General features: G+C 41.7%; 1 protein-coding gene across 1 annotated transcript in view; it reads right to left on the bottom strand.

The window, feature by feature from the left end:
- Positions 1-10326, bottom strand: part of ALKAL1 (ALK and LTK ligand 1) — a 36369-nt gene extending 26043 nt beyond the window's left edge. Inside the window, exon 1 of the mRNA XM_088062555.1 lies at positions 10005-10326. Within this exon, the coding sequence (XP_087918681.1) occupies positions 10005-10311 (307 nt within the window). The 5' untranslated portion in view covers positions 10312-10326. The remainder of the gene's footprint in view (positions 1-10004) is intronic.
- Between the last annotated feature and the right edge of the window lie 4533 nt (positions 10327-14859).

The raw sequence follows: 14859 nt of genomic DNA, 5'->3' as shown, positions 1-14859 counted from the left end.
ATGGCTGCTAATAAATGTAGATTCTGGAATATTTGCATAAATTAAACACAAGAACAGCTGCAATACATCAAAGGCAATATATGAACCAGTTGAATCGACTGAATGAAAACTGATGACATGTGCTTAACTGCATACAAGCCAAACTCAGCACTGACAAACATAGGCAAACTGTATTGGTGTGAAAGGAAATAGAATCGAGTTTGCCAGAGCTTAATTAGACCCTGCTCTTTTTTCCAAATATGAATAGGCTCCAGGTTGATTGCTGTGCAAATGGTGATGTTTAACTGTACTTTACATTTCCTGTGCTTATTTTAGAAATGTTTCTATTTCTTTCTGAATTAGAACAGATACAGAGCTATCACAAATGGATTAATAATACACCATTTCTCCATTAAAGATACTTTATCTAAACTACTACTTTAACGATGTTCCCAGTCAGGTTAATATATGTCAAGTTTATACTCAGGCTAGGGTCATTTTACCCTATCATAGTTACATAAGGAGACTACTTATAAAGTATAACCAAGATCAAAATATTTTATTTGAGTGTTACGTATCAAAGGTAGTGAGCTACTTAGAAATATTATTATTTGAGGTTTTATCTTCAAGGATCACAAACAGCTGTATATACATGCAAACATATATTTCAGTGGGCCAAAAGGTACTGAACAGAAACAGCTCACCTTAAATAAAAAAGCAGAAGACATTTTCCATATCTTGGGGCTGAGCAGCTTCAACATTTCCCTGTTTTTTAACAATACTTTCACTGTTATAATATCCTGGCATTCTGAAATAGAGTGTAACTGCAGAGAAAATGCTACCCTTAATACTTGAGAAGTTTTCTATTTATTCTAAGATAACATATTTGTAATTCTTAATCTCCAGATTTTCTCCTTCTCTCACTCCTTGTTCTGACAGGAAAGAAACAGCGATCCCAGCCAAAAGTAAAGATGGCTTTTCTGGAGGTGCTGCTCAGTTCTGGGACAGTGGACTTCAGTATAAATGTGTAGTTTGGATTTGTTTCAAGGGTTTTGGAAGTCCTGACTGCATCTTATATAAGTGATCCTCCATATTCCCATGCAGCTAAATCACACATCCACAAATGGAGTGACTCCATCATGTAGATAATATAGAGCCACCCTGTTCATGAGAAGGAGATCTGAGGGTAAGTTTGCTGTACCTTTGCCAGTCTTATCCACACAAATTATTTATTTTGTAGTAATCCCTTTCATGAAAGAATGAAAATTGCCTGATAGCTGGAAAAGTGACTTTGTACTGAATAAAGGGGGAAATCTGTTTACATTATCTTCATATACAAACCTGGCATTTAATCATATAATAATGGGATGCCCAAATCGTGGTACTTCGCTAATTTACTACTGACCAAGAGGTCCGTTCAAACTTTAGTTGCATAGTATGAAATGCAAGAAATTAGCCTGCTCTAGATTGTCTTCTGACACAGAAGGTTTACCTGAAGGCCACAAAAAATTCTCTTATTAGTATGTCTCAGCCATAACTCTTTGTTTATCATACAAAACACAAGTTCTGAAAATTTTTTTCCTAAATTTCCTAAATTGAAATTTCTGTGACAGCAGAGATGTCTCTTGTGTTAGGCATGCTATGTCATTAACAGACAAAGAAGTAATTACTCCATCTTGATTAGAGTAATAACATCACAGCTATCTCCTTACTTATTTTAATCCAGTGGGATTTAAGGGTTTTACTAATCCAGGATACATCCACTGGGTATACATCCACTACTGCCACATATACTGAAAAGAATGCATTTTCTAACACTTCACTTCAAAGTCATCATAAACAGCACAGGTTAAGGAAGAAAAAATTTCTGACTGTTTTCCAGTAGGGCTTTATTTTGCTTTTCACTTTATTTTACGGGCTTGAGTAAAAAAGGAGGAAATAATTTGAGCAGCAAAGCCTTAATTAGATTTATGCTATGTCACTCAGGATGCTGTCTAAAATCTGCAAGGAACATGGCAACAATTGCTTTGCTGATGTAACTTTAAATGTTTTTCTTTGAGCTAAAGACACAGATTTCAAATCACATAATACATACTAAAATGCAACTGAAACAACTTACTTGAATTGAGAAAGAAAAGCTTAATAGACTTTAAAAAACAACAAGAATAAACGTACAAAAAAAATAGAAAAGTTTAAATATTCTTAGCATTCAGAATTGTGCTATACTCTGAGTGGTTTTTGCTTGGCTACATATGTTTTAACTGTGTGTTTAAAAACAAAGTATTAGGATCAAAAATGTTGCCACAATTTGTAACTCCAAATAGTATTTTTTTCACTGATGTTAAAGCCTATATTAAACAAACTTTTAAGCACTGTTTTGGTAAAACAGTGGAACGCTGAACATTAATGATTTTTTTGCACAAGCAGACATAATAAAATGTAGGATAATATCAAAATGGCCACTAATCAATCAAATGCTTGGATCCTTCATGTGTTAAATCTTGTTTATAACCTAAAGAATTGTGCCCTCAGTATGTAATCAATAGTCAATTAAATCCCTCACTAGAGCAACTGTTTTCCAATTGGCTGACATTAAAAACACAGAAAACTTGAGTAAATAGCCTGTAGGACTTAGACAAAAGTAGTAACCTCTAATTCACAAGTGACAAAATGAAGCAGTCATCCTTAAATTGAATAGAAAAGCCTAACCACCAACCAGCAAAACCAAACATAAACAAACAACTGAGTTGTTTGTTGTTTTTCTTTCCAGTACAATGTCTTATGACATTGTAATGTCTTATGAATGCAAGTAATGAAAAAGAAGATATTTACCATGACTATTAACATGTACTTACTGGGTATGTTTTAAAACAAGTCTTACAAATTATTAACAAAGGATAAGGTTCCATTTCAGTTTTTGGGTAGTTCTACTTCTGTGAAATGTACTAGATAAACCTCTGAAAATCTTAGTTTTCTAAAAAACAGGTGTTAATAAGGGGGGGATATGTTACCCTTCCAAAAACTACTTTCAGGTCACTTGGAGAGATCTTCTTTAAGGATAAAATGATCCAAACACAGGCTGTGGCCTTAAGTGTACTTTAGGCATGGAACCAGTCACCCCTTTCTCTCTGCAGCCTTTCAGTGGCTCTTTTTGTAGATGGTGCATCTTTCTTGGGCATCTCATTGATTATGAAGTTTTGCTTATAGCTTTCCACAGTGACCACTTCTTTGCAATTATTTGTATGCTGTGTATTTTTATGCACTTTGGAAAATATAAGCCTTTATAAGTCACATAGGTAACTCTTAAATCACATCATTCTCATGCAAATTTCCCTCAAACCTTATTAATTAAAAGAGGATGTGCCTAGATGTATGGATGTATATATAATTCTCTTTTTGTATCTTTCTCCCTCTATACATATTTATTTAGCAAGCAACATCATCCTCACACTTGAAGCAGTGTATTTTCAAGGCTAGAGTCTATCAAACAATAAATGTATTAAAAAGCCTTATAGGTATAAGGTGCACTGCCATTCTGCCACCTCTCAGAGGCTTTCCCTGGCAGACTAACACCTGAAATAACAAACCACAAAGACACAGAGACCTGCCATTCTTTCTCGATATAAAAATCGAATTGCGTGTAATAGAAAGAAAAAATAGCACAAAATATATCCGCTCTTCAGTTCGCTCACAGGCTCAGGGCCAAGCTAGACTAATACAAAATCCTGATTACAGACAGTAATGCATGCAGATCTACTTTGAAACAAAACTTCTGTTTTCATTGTTATTCACTTTGCTGCATATTGGGGAAGCCCTGGTGTACTTCAGGCCCAGTCCTGGTGTCATACAGTGAAAATTCTGACATTCACTTTTTTGGGGCCAGAGCTGCACACAGTAATTGAGTGTCTTGTCAGTGCTAAATACGAGTTTTATAAAAATATGAAATAGGACTAAATCAAAACCCAGAAGATATCCTAATATTGATCAAAGCAATAGCTCAACAGAAAAGCTTTTCCATATGCTGACATCCCATCTTGCTCCTGGGCCAGCACAGTGCACTCTGAAATGTTTGCTGCTCAGGGTACAGCGGTTCAGTGGGGCTTCTCCCTTTTTCTGCCAGGACAGCACGACATAGCAGATATCCAGAGCCCTTCTCTGGGATTAATGGGGGTGAGAGCAAAACCCCTTGGTGACCACTTCATTTGAAGGTCTACTCTGGTACTTCGCTTTGTTTTAGGTCTCCATGTACGTGAAAATTACGTTTTATCTTTGCTCACTCCCTCATCTGCTCCCAGGGTTGGTCCATGGGTTTGATAGTCTTCACCACGATATGGAAGACTGCTGCCTCATCCTAAATTTCACATGCCTTTTGTTCAGTGGCCTGGCTGTACTGTCTGGCAGTTATGTTTGCCAAACACAGAGTTAAAAGTCATATTGCACAGTACACCTGAGTGCCCAAGCAGGCAGGGAAAGGAATGTAGCAGTGGTGTGACTACAAAGCCATCTTAACCATGATTGAGCCAAGCACTGTGCAGAACTGAAGGAATATGCAATCTCTACAGCCTTTGGGACATCCTTTCATCAAAGGAATGAAAATCTATGCTGCTCACTTGTATTTTTTGGCTGGAACTGACACCTGACCATGGTACAAGCAGAGATAATGGTTATTTCCACTGAACTCCGTGGGACTGTTTATATTTCTGCCTCATAGTGTGGTGAGGTCCTCACAGCCCCTCTGATCCTGCCTCAGGAACCACTGGCTTGGGAAGCATATTGCCCTATGGAACCTTCACTCCTCCCAGCTCCCAGGCCAGTTACCCTGTCCCAAGGACACTGCCGTAGAGATGTTCAGCTGACAGGAGTAGTATTTGATGGTTCATTACATTTGGTAATTTATGACAATATATTTTCTTTTAACCACTAGATCGGGAATATACAAACTTAGAATTTATTTCCAGATCATGTGCACCTCATTAAAAATAAAGAAAACCAAGCCCCTTGCCTGTTTGGAATATGGATTATATTAATCTTTCAAAAGCAGACTATGCTTGCCTGATTTTGTTTCCAAAAACAAAGAAAAGCCTACGTACCAACTTGACTGTAAAAATAATTGATTCAAAAATGTCAGTTACAGAATCAGGAATGATTACTATAAATCAGAAGAATTTATTTGTGGTTTTTTTAATGTAACTGTTATTATTCTTTTAAATCAATTTCATCCACTATTTTGCTAATTTCTAAGATAATGTGTTTTTGATAAATTTGATTTTGGAGAATGTAATTTTTGTTAACTCTCTTCCTCTAAATCAGCTGAATGCTCAGCAATTCTTACTGACAGAATACAGGGGGAAAAAAAAATATATCTTATTAACAGGAATAATAATTGGATGAGGCTTAAGTATTACAAAGAACTCTGTGTTATGTCATACCATGCATTTTAATTTCTCAGAGACAAAGTTTACATTCCTCAGTGGTCTCCTTTCTTTACTCCAGATCTGTAATTACATTCACTGAAGTAGTTTAGTATTAGGCACAGCAGGTCTTGAAGAATTAGGGGCTCCCAGCTGTAATTATCACTACACTCACAGGAGATTTTTTAAGTGAGGAAAAATAACAAAACTTTTCTTCTTCCTTACACAGGACGGGTTTGATTTAACCATAAACTAAAATAAACCTCAAACATATCTTTCAAATCTAATTCATTATGAATAGTTAAACTAGCACTACGTCATAGGACAACTTACAGTTTTCTGCTGCTGATGTGTAGGAAATTTTGGCATAAAACTGAACTCATAAGTGCAGCCTCAAAGTTTAAATATTTTGAGGGCCAAATTCTCTTCTCTGATATGTTATTCTAAATCTGAAGTACATATGCTCAGGAGGCTAATTTGAACATACTCGTAAACTCAGAGCAATATTTATCTTCATTCCTTCATGCTTGAAAAATGACTACTCAAAATGTTTTAACACGTCTTGTTGGTCTCCCAGGACAAAAGAGAAATTTAGAAAGCCCCCTAATGCTTGTAAGTCAAGATACCTCCTTTCACTACCACGGTGGGCAATATGTAAGGAAAGGATAATCAAAGCAGATTTTTTTATTTCTCAAGATTTCTTTAAATCTAATTACATGGAAGCTATTCTGGTTTTGAGGAAAGTGAATAAATGTAACAAAGAAAATCTAAGAAGAATGACAAACTATTCTAGTTCCCCTGACGTGGCATCCAAAAATAACCTGAAGCTGAATCTTCTCTTTGTGAAAATACATGTTTTCTTCATAAAAAAAAAGCTGACCACAGTTATGCATCAGAAGCAGGGGATAGTTATAAAAAAGATTATCCATTGAAGAGCTTTCATCACTAAGCTTAAAAAACTTAAAGACACTTCTTAGTGAAAAAAAATAAAATCACACTCAAGCATAGAAACTTCATGGAAATCAGGCAAGTAAAGGATGCTATGACAGAAATTTGAATCCCATTGGATATAGAAACCCAACAATAACTCAAAGGAACAACTTGTATTTTTAGCGACATCCTACCAGGAAACCTAGAAAATATGAAGATTGCTTTCTGTTTAGTTGGAATTTCTTCTAAAGGTACAGTTCAGAGTAAGTGCTCACTCATTAATCAGGTCACCAAGAAAAACAGGGACAGATCTGTGTGAGATAAGACATTTGAACATGTAGGGATAAAAGAGGTAAGAAGTTAAGACAGCTAAAGTGATGGTGAAACTGGTATTTCTATTGCATATATAAGTGTCCTGGGTCATACAAGAACCATGACGCTAATTTTCTAATAGTTATGAAGCACATGACATGGAATATAACCCATTTAAGCAATATAACCAATTAAGGGGCAAGAAAGACCTAAAGAGTCCTCTCCAGAGAGGTCACAGTATCTCACTGTCCCACACAGTGGATACTGTGACCACTCTATTTCAGGCATGCCCCATTGCTCTGTGACAAAATCACATGAGGTAGAGCACAACTCCTATTCCCATGGCATAGCTCTGGCCCAGGACCTGTCTGTGAGCCACCTGCAAGCCACATCCAGATGGGGTATCACAGAAAAAAAACACTCTTGTTTCTGTATCCTCTTTATGCATCTAAACTGAGTGGTACATGTACAATGCCTGACAGGTAAGTGTTTCATTCTTCTTCTTCCTGCCTCATCAAAGAAACCCTGTGGGTGCTGTGCTTTTCCATTACAGCCTGAGCTAAATGAGCAGTACACCATCAATCTAAGGAGGAAGTCCTATCCTCTTTCAAACTTCACCCCTGGGCATGTGTAGTTATATATACTATATATATATATATATATATACATACATAAAAAATAGTCCCTTGCCCTGTGCTGCCCCTAGAATTCATGCAGTGCTACTCCAGGTCAGCTTTCTCACTACATATAAATATATATAACTAACAGTTAACCAAGCCCCTAAATGAAATAAAAGAAAAGTGAGTGTGGAGGTGCAGCTCAGTGAGTGGCTAGACCAAAGCTGGAGAGAGTCCCAGGAGTGAGGGAATGAGAGGAGAGGAGGGGAAAGCACATTTCAGTTTTCCTGCTATTCAACTCATTGATAATACAGAGAAGCATCCTCAGAAAAGAAAAAAAAGGAAAAGAGAAAACACACAGAAATTATTTGTCTTGCATTCTCTGTTCTATATACAGCACTATTCCTGATACTTTTTGTTTCAAACAAAAGTAGTAATTAGCTGCTCAATTGTCTTTTAAATCAGACTCTTGGTTTGATTTTCAGCAGCTACAGACAATCAAAATACATAACTCCAGTTTCAAATGCTTGGCTGAGTACTCAACTGAATGCAACAACTTTCCTGTGTGAGGGGAAGATAAGCTGTTCTGTTCAGCTGATGATCAGGTACTACCAGCTGGAGCAAAAAGCTGCCATTAATGTGTTGATGACAGGAGCTACAAAAAAAGAGTTAATTACTTGTAAGAAAAGCCTTGTCACAGTCCTCTATCCAAAAAAAAACAAGTACACACCATCATGACAGGTATTAATTCGTATCCTTGGTATTGGTAACAAAAAATGAGATGAATATAAAAATGTGACTGTTATTTAAATTGTAGATCTGCTCTTTCTAGGCTGGAGAGACAGCTACTTTTGTGGCTGCCCCAAGAACACTGCACCTATGCCAGCTATGACTGGAGAATTTCCCTAAGGATGTTCAGCTGTTCTTTTTTGTGCATAACACAGTTACTAAAAGTAACAACTAACAGAAAACATAATCTTACTGTGTAGAATACTGATGGATTTAAGAAAATTCCCCTTCAAAGTTATATAAATATTATGAAATATTTATGCTTTCTATCATTAAATAGAATTATTTAGTTAAGAGCAAACATCTCAAACGGGAGAGACTGTTGTCCAAATCAGAATTTTTCCTCAAACAACCTGATAATAGTAATTATTGAAATAATTGCAAAGTACAAGTCTGAGACAAATTCTCAGGTTTATATTACTCTTTCATTCTCTTAAAAAGAAGAATGTAAGCCTACATGTACTCTACCTTGAAAAGACCATTTTACTTTTTTACTTTACTGAGGTCGTGCCCACTGCACATAAAGAATTCAAGCCACAGTAAATAAACAATTATGACCAGCCATGCTGATAACCTGCAGCATTTTCTTCAGTCACACAAATCCATGGCAATCTGGTTTGGGCTGGTTTTCCGTAACTACGGTCTGAAAAAAGCAAGAATATCTGGAAGCTCACTGGGACAATACAACCCCTTACTGACGTACAGTTCAAGACCTGGAGCAGATCAGACTGAGAAGCTTCCAAGGCCAGAGCACTGATTACTTTTTTGATTGATAAATTTTAGCCCACTTTCCTTAGAATGTGAAGCAATCTCCCTGCACAAGTGCCAACCTACCAATCAGTTACGCACCTATTAACTTCTGAATTTGTCACCCAACTTCAAGGTTTTTTTCCAAAACGGGGCTTAATTTAATTTAAAACAGACTACTGAACAGAAAAGAGTAAGTCTACCAGTGAGACTTGAGGAGGGCTGCATCTCAGCTTCACCCATTACCAGCCATCTGCCACAAGGGCGCTCTCCAGGGACACAAATCCCTAAGAAATGGAACTTCCTTGGGTTTCCTCAGTTTGGCCTCTCTCCAGCAAAGTCTGTGGCAGGCAACAAGAGAAAAACATTAGTGGGCTACGGCCAGTGGGCTACTCACTAGATTCTCCTTTTTTGTGGCACTGCACTATCCTGACCCACACAAACTCCTCAGGCAGCTGCACTCCAGGAGGAAATGTCTTTGCACGACTTTGCATCAAGCCGAGCAGTGTCAGTCTCCTGGCCAAGGACAGTGCGACTATCACCAGGCAGCTGTGCTTGGCCCTGAACTGTCCCTGCTGTCACTGCCAAGCCTGGCCCGTGCCAGTGCTGGAGATGGCTCCCGGCCCTAGTCTGAGCATCCTCCGAAAGGTGAAATAAGCCCCATGCCCAGCTCGGTCTGGATCTTCTGCATCTGCCCTGCAAACCTAGACAAGTGCATCACATGGGAGCCAGCAAAGTTGAAGAAGAAGTTTAAAGCAGTACATCCAGAGAGATGTCGCTCAGATTGATCATTATCATCTTTGTGCAGACCATAGCAGCATTCCTAAGACTGGGGAGAAATGCGGTTCCCCCAGTGCTTCGCTGCAGTATAGGGAAGTTGGAAGGCTTGTTCTGAGGGGCTGTCGATCAATGCTGGACGCAGCTGACCTCCCGGCCGAAGGTGCCGAAGCCCCAGTGACCCTCGGATACCCCCACATCTCCAGCCGGGGAGCGGGGCTGGGCTGTGCTGCCCTCAGCGGGGCAGAGCCCCGGCCGCGGCAGCCCCGGGGCGATGGGAGGGCATCCCCCGACCCGCTTTCCGCTCGCCCGCTCCCTCCCGCAGCGGGATGCGCCGGCAAAGGAGCCGTCGGGCTCGGCTGCTGGAGAAGGCGGCAGGGACGGGATGCGGAGGGGGCTGCACCCCCGGGCCCCCTGCGCGGGGCAGCGCGGCGTCTCTTACCTCCGTGCCGGGCGGCGGCGAAGAGCCGCGGGGGCGGCGGGGCGGCGGCGGGGGCGGCCCGGGGGTCTGTCGGAGGGGCCCTGCCGCCGCTGACCCGCCGGGAGATCACCCGCTCCCTCCGCGGCGGGCGGGGCGGCAGCGGGCGGCCGTCGTCGCCCAGGGCTTGGAGGAGGATGTCGAGGAGCGCCCCCCGCTCGGCTCCGGCGGCGGGCACGTCCCTGCCCTCGGCGCCCGGCGGCGGCGGGGCCGAGGCCAGCAGCAGGAGCACGATGGCGGGCAGCGCCTGCCGCTTCTTCGCCCCTCGCATCTCTGCGGCGCTGGGAGGAGGCAGAGAGCGAAGGCGGTCAGCGGCGGGCCCTGCCCGCACCCCACCCGCCCGCCCCCCATGCCGCGCCCGGGGGCACCCCCGCCTGCCGCTCCGCACGCCTGGGCCGGGAGCGGCCGGCGGAGGGACCGCGGAACGGGGACCCGACGGGCCGCTGGCCCCGCTGGCCCCGCCGGCCCCCGCGCTCGCCCGGCTCCGCGGAGCCTGCGTTTAATAGACGCGGATTAGGGGAAGGTTATTAACCGCGCCGCACATATTGGCGGTGCAGGGTTTTGCAGGGGATTCGCTCGGCTCCCTTGTCCCCTGGAGTCGGGTGCCTCCTGGCTCTGCCGGCGGAGCGGGGCGGCGGGGCAGCCCCCGAGATGGGCCAGCCTTGGCGGTGCCACACCGGGGATTCGGGGACAGAGCACGGACGGCAGTCGGATGGAGTTCAGTGAGGGGCGAGTTACATTGGAAGTGCCGCAAATCAGGGTGTAAAGGGCGAAAACAACACAGGCTGGAGCTTCGAGAGCAGTACTTAATGACCTAAGTAAGCTATTCCAATTATAGAAAACGGGTAGGATTAAGAGGGAGGGAAATTCTGTTACTTACAAACTGTTTTCTAGCTGGCCTGCCTTGAAAATCCTCTTGGGCAGAGGAGTTAATCGGAGCCTCAAGGGAGCCGGCTTTCCCCGACGGCTCCGGGCTCTGCCTCCCTGCCGTACCGGGGTGCACGGCAAACCCGGGGAGTCACCGGGGAATCAGCCGCGGTTCGCTGCCGGGGCAGCGACACCCCCTCCTTCCACGGCGAGATCCCCTCCGGAGAGCCGGCGGGCGGCCTCTTACCTTCAGGCGGAGGCGAGTCGGGCTGGGTGCGTGCGGGCTGGGGAGCGAGGTCCTGTGCCGCCGTCGGAGAGCCCGGGTCCCCGCGGAGGATCCGCAGGGCGCGGAGTGGGGCGCTCGGTGCTGCGCCCGGAGATGGGGGATGCGCCCTTCAGGGCCATGCGCTTCTCTTATATAGTCCACACCGGCGTACTCATTTGAGTACTATCGACTTTAGGTGGGTGGCAGTCGATGGAGACACCTCTGGTAATCACTCTTGGGCTCAGAGAGGGTCTTTTCTGACAAACTTCCTCCTCCCCGTTTGTCCCCCGGTGGATGGAAACTGAAAGCTGCGTTTGAAGTGACTCTGATATATTTGCGAAATTAGATTTCCCTGAAGATTGGGGAATGCTTACTAATAAAGCTGCCGGCTCAAGAGATTAAAATGTGCTTTAACTTAGCGGGATTCCTTTGGGAGTACAACAAGGAAACTATTTAATTCCCCCCTTTTTTATTGAACCAAGAAGCCGCGAGCAAAGTCTGAAGTGTGTATAAATTTGGTTTTGTTTTGATGGCAAGGAAAGTGGTAGTCTGTCTTTAGCAGGTGAATTCACAAACTATGAAACTTATAAAAGTTTGCTTCTTCAAAACAGCTTTTTAAATTTTTGACAATGAGACTAAATGAAAAGCTCACACAAAAGGTAGCAAATAAATTAGTGAATAAAATCTCAGTCTTAGGAGACCAGTTGTATGCAGGTGGTCTTGACAGATTAAAAAGCAATACACGTTTTTCTAATTATACCAGAAAATATTTTATGTTGGTATTTTGCAAGTATAACTTTTTGTCATAAGTTATCACTTAGATATTTACTTAAAAAGAGCGGGACAAAAAGAAAAAAGATCTGAGATATCCTTTAAGATGTGAAAACGGGCAATTTAGATTTGAAAGAGGTTTAAACTATTCTGAATCTGTCTGGCACACAACATTTCCCTACGAACTTTGTCTCTTTCCCCAAACTCCTTCATTCATGCCCTTCTCTTGCTGCCTCAGACAGCACACACTCTGGGCTGTATCTCACAGGGACTGTCATTGCTGGTGATGGGAACCAGCTTCTTCCCCACATCATCCTCTGCTTGGCCATCTTCATTCACCTTTGGGGGCGTGATCCCACGAAGATCAAACCATGTTTAACTAATAAAGTCTTGCAAAGGGTTTTATCACACAAAATTGGTTTAGAGGTCAGTGTACTGCACTAGATACACTCATCTGACCTGTGGATTCCCAGGATAACTGAAGCAAGGTGCCATTCTCTTTCTTGCTATGGCATTTCCTGCTTTTGCATCTTTATTGGGTGCATATAAGGAGTTTACTTTTAGCAAGCTGATGGTTATGTTCATTGAAGAGGGAAAGGGGAGCAGTAATCAACAGTAAAACAAAGCAGCATATTAATTAACTAGCTGCAAATAAATCCCAAATTTTCTCTCAGTTTGCTTATTTGTTTCTACTATCTTATTATTTTTTTTTGCTCTCAGAGACATATATTGACACCACAGAACGGGACTGAATTTTTCTATGGAACCTCCCAAAGTATTGCCTTGACTTGAGCTCCTCTGCCCAACTTCACTACTAGTCGTGGACTAGGTTTACATCTTCTAGCCCTGGGAGCAGGTACACGGGACGGAAATCCATGTGGCTCTGTTAAACAGAATAATTTTGCTGCTCATAAAAACCTCAAAGTCTTTATTGGAAGTTGGTTTGAGGCAGATAACAGAATACTCACAAGGACTAAAAGCAGTATTGCAAAAGACAAGCAAATAGACCCTCTTTTCTCACCAACATCCCCAGAGAATATCTAGAGAGTCTGCAGACTGGCATAGTTGACTATGCAATCTTCATGGACAACATCCTGGAGCTGCCAGTCTGGGAAATTTCTAACCCCTGCAGCGAAGATTCTCAAATATGTCACCCCCGTGCAGTGGGCTCCTAAGATACAAATGCTGCTACAAATACTAAGGCCATTAAATTTTGTTCTTTAATTTACATGCTGATTATTTAGGGTTTTGGAGCTTTCTATTGGAACCCAACTAGGCCCTTTATTGTTATGAGCCACCCAGTTCTACCCTTGTCCTTTAGCTCTACTGGAACTTGTTTCTCTCCTTCGGAAGAGCTGTATCCTTCTTTCCTTGGATGGATATTATATCCACCCAGAGTGCAATTAACTGTTTTATAATTAGTTTTAGGTTAGACAAAATAAACAGGTAGGTTGCTTAATTTCTTACCCTTTTAATTTAATGTTATCTTTTGGTATTTTCAAAAGAATAATCAAGAAGACAAGAAAACAAGAGAGTCCCTGCAGAGCAGCTTGAGAGGCAGATCTATCAGCCCTTGAAGTTACTGCAAAGATTTTCATTCACTTCTGTAGGAGTTGGGACAAGCCTTAAAATGAAAAGAACCAATTAGAACCATAGCACATCTAAATCACAAGTTTTAAGTAGCTTTTTCAGATTCTTTCTGTGCTCAAGAACCTTAACGTCTTGTGTAAAAATAAACAAAAAGACTTGTTTCCTATTATTGTGCAAAGCCTTGTCTCCATTTAAGTTGTTTTGATATTTGAATTCACCAGAGAGCGGCTGAAAGAAGGAAGACAAGACTGCATCCAGAGGATGATGTTTTACTAATCCCAGGCAATTCTGGCAGGATGAAACCCCATTCTCATTGGCCCTTTTGTTTGTAGCTCTAATGTTTCTCCTCATCATTATAGGGAGAAAGAATCTCAGCATGAGATTTACATCAAAGAGACCATCTTAAGGCTTCACTCAGTATCTTATTTAGGAACAGAAAACCTGTTAGTAGTGAGCCTAAATAAACACATTTAAACTACATCACATTATTTTTCCTGCAACATGTTCTTTTTATTTTCTCGTCTGCCTTAGCCACAAGTATGTCTGATTAAAGTTGAAAGCAAACTAGTTATGTTGAAGTATCATAGGGCTGACAGGGACTCAGAGAGATGATCTAGTGCTTTCCCTTGTTCAAGGCAGAGACAACTGCACCTGTGTCATCAGGGCTCAGCCAAAAACTTTTAATTTCTCCCGTCAAGCTCAACACTTCATCACAAATCCATTAAATGAAGAATTGGTAAATGTGGGTTTAGAAGTGACATTTTACCTCGGGATTTACACTGAAATATAAAAATTATCTAAATGTATTCCCAAAGCACACACTCAAATAAAAGACAGGCTAAAGTGAAGATTTAAAATTTAGGTGTCTTGCTGTGTCTACATAAATCTGTCAGCGAAAGATTTCCATTGCCACTCATCTAAATCAAGAAGAAAAACAGAGAAAACCTGTTTCTGTTGAAGTTCATAGGAATTTTCCTGTTGACTTTTTTGAGCAGGGATTTAATGCAGGGTTGTTATTAAAGAAGAGGTGAAGAAGTGAGAAATCACCTCGAAACCATGAATGTATTAGCCAAGGCAGTAAATTATAGACGGCCGTTGTAATTCCTGATAAGTAACAGAGGATTGCAGCTCTTTTCAGATCACATCATTTCCCTAGAATCAGAGATTTTACACAACCATATACATACATGCCTGTTGAGGCTCAGTGCAGAGGACTTGATCAGATGACTTTTTGAATGCTTTTTGCAGTCCTTTGTTTCTGTGAATCTATAGAGTTTTTTGCAAGTGGCTTTTAAAGCACAGGTCATGCTAATGGACTGTCTGACG

This window comes from Pseudopodoces humilis, chromosome 1 (genome assembly GCF_049639895.1).
Source record: "Pseudopodoces humilis isolate 2021_Gansu_Grassland_sample_001 chromosome 1, ASM4963989v1, whole genome shotgun sequence".
NCBI lineage: Eukaryota > Metazoa > Chordata > Aves > Passeriformes > Paridae > Pseudopodoces > Pseudopodoces humilis.
This window is presented reverse-complemented; position numbering and strand designations above follow the sequence as displayed.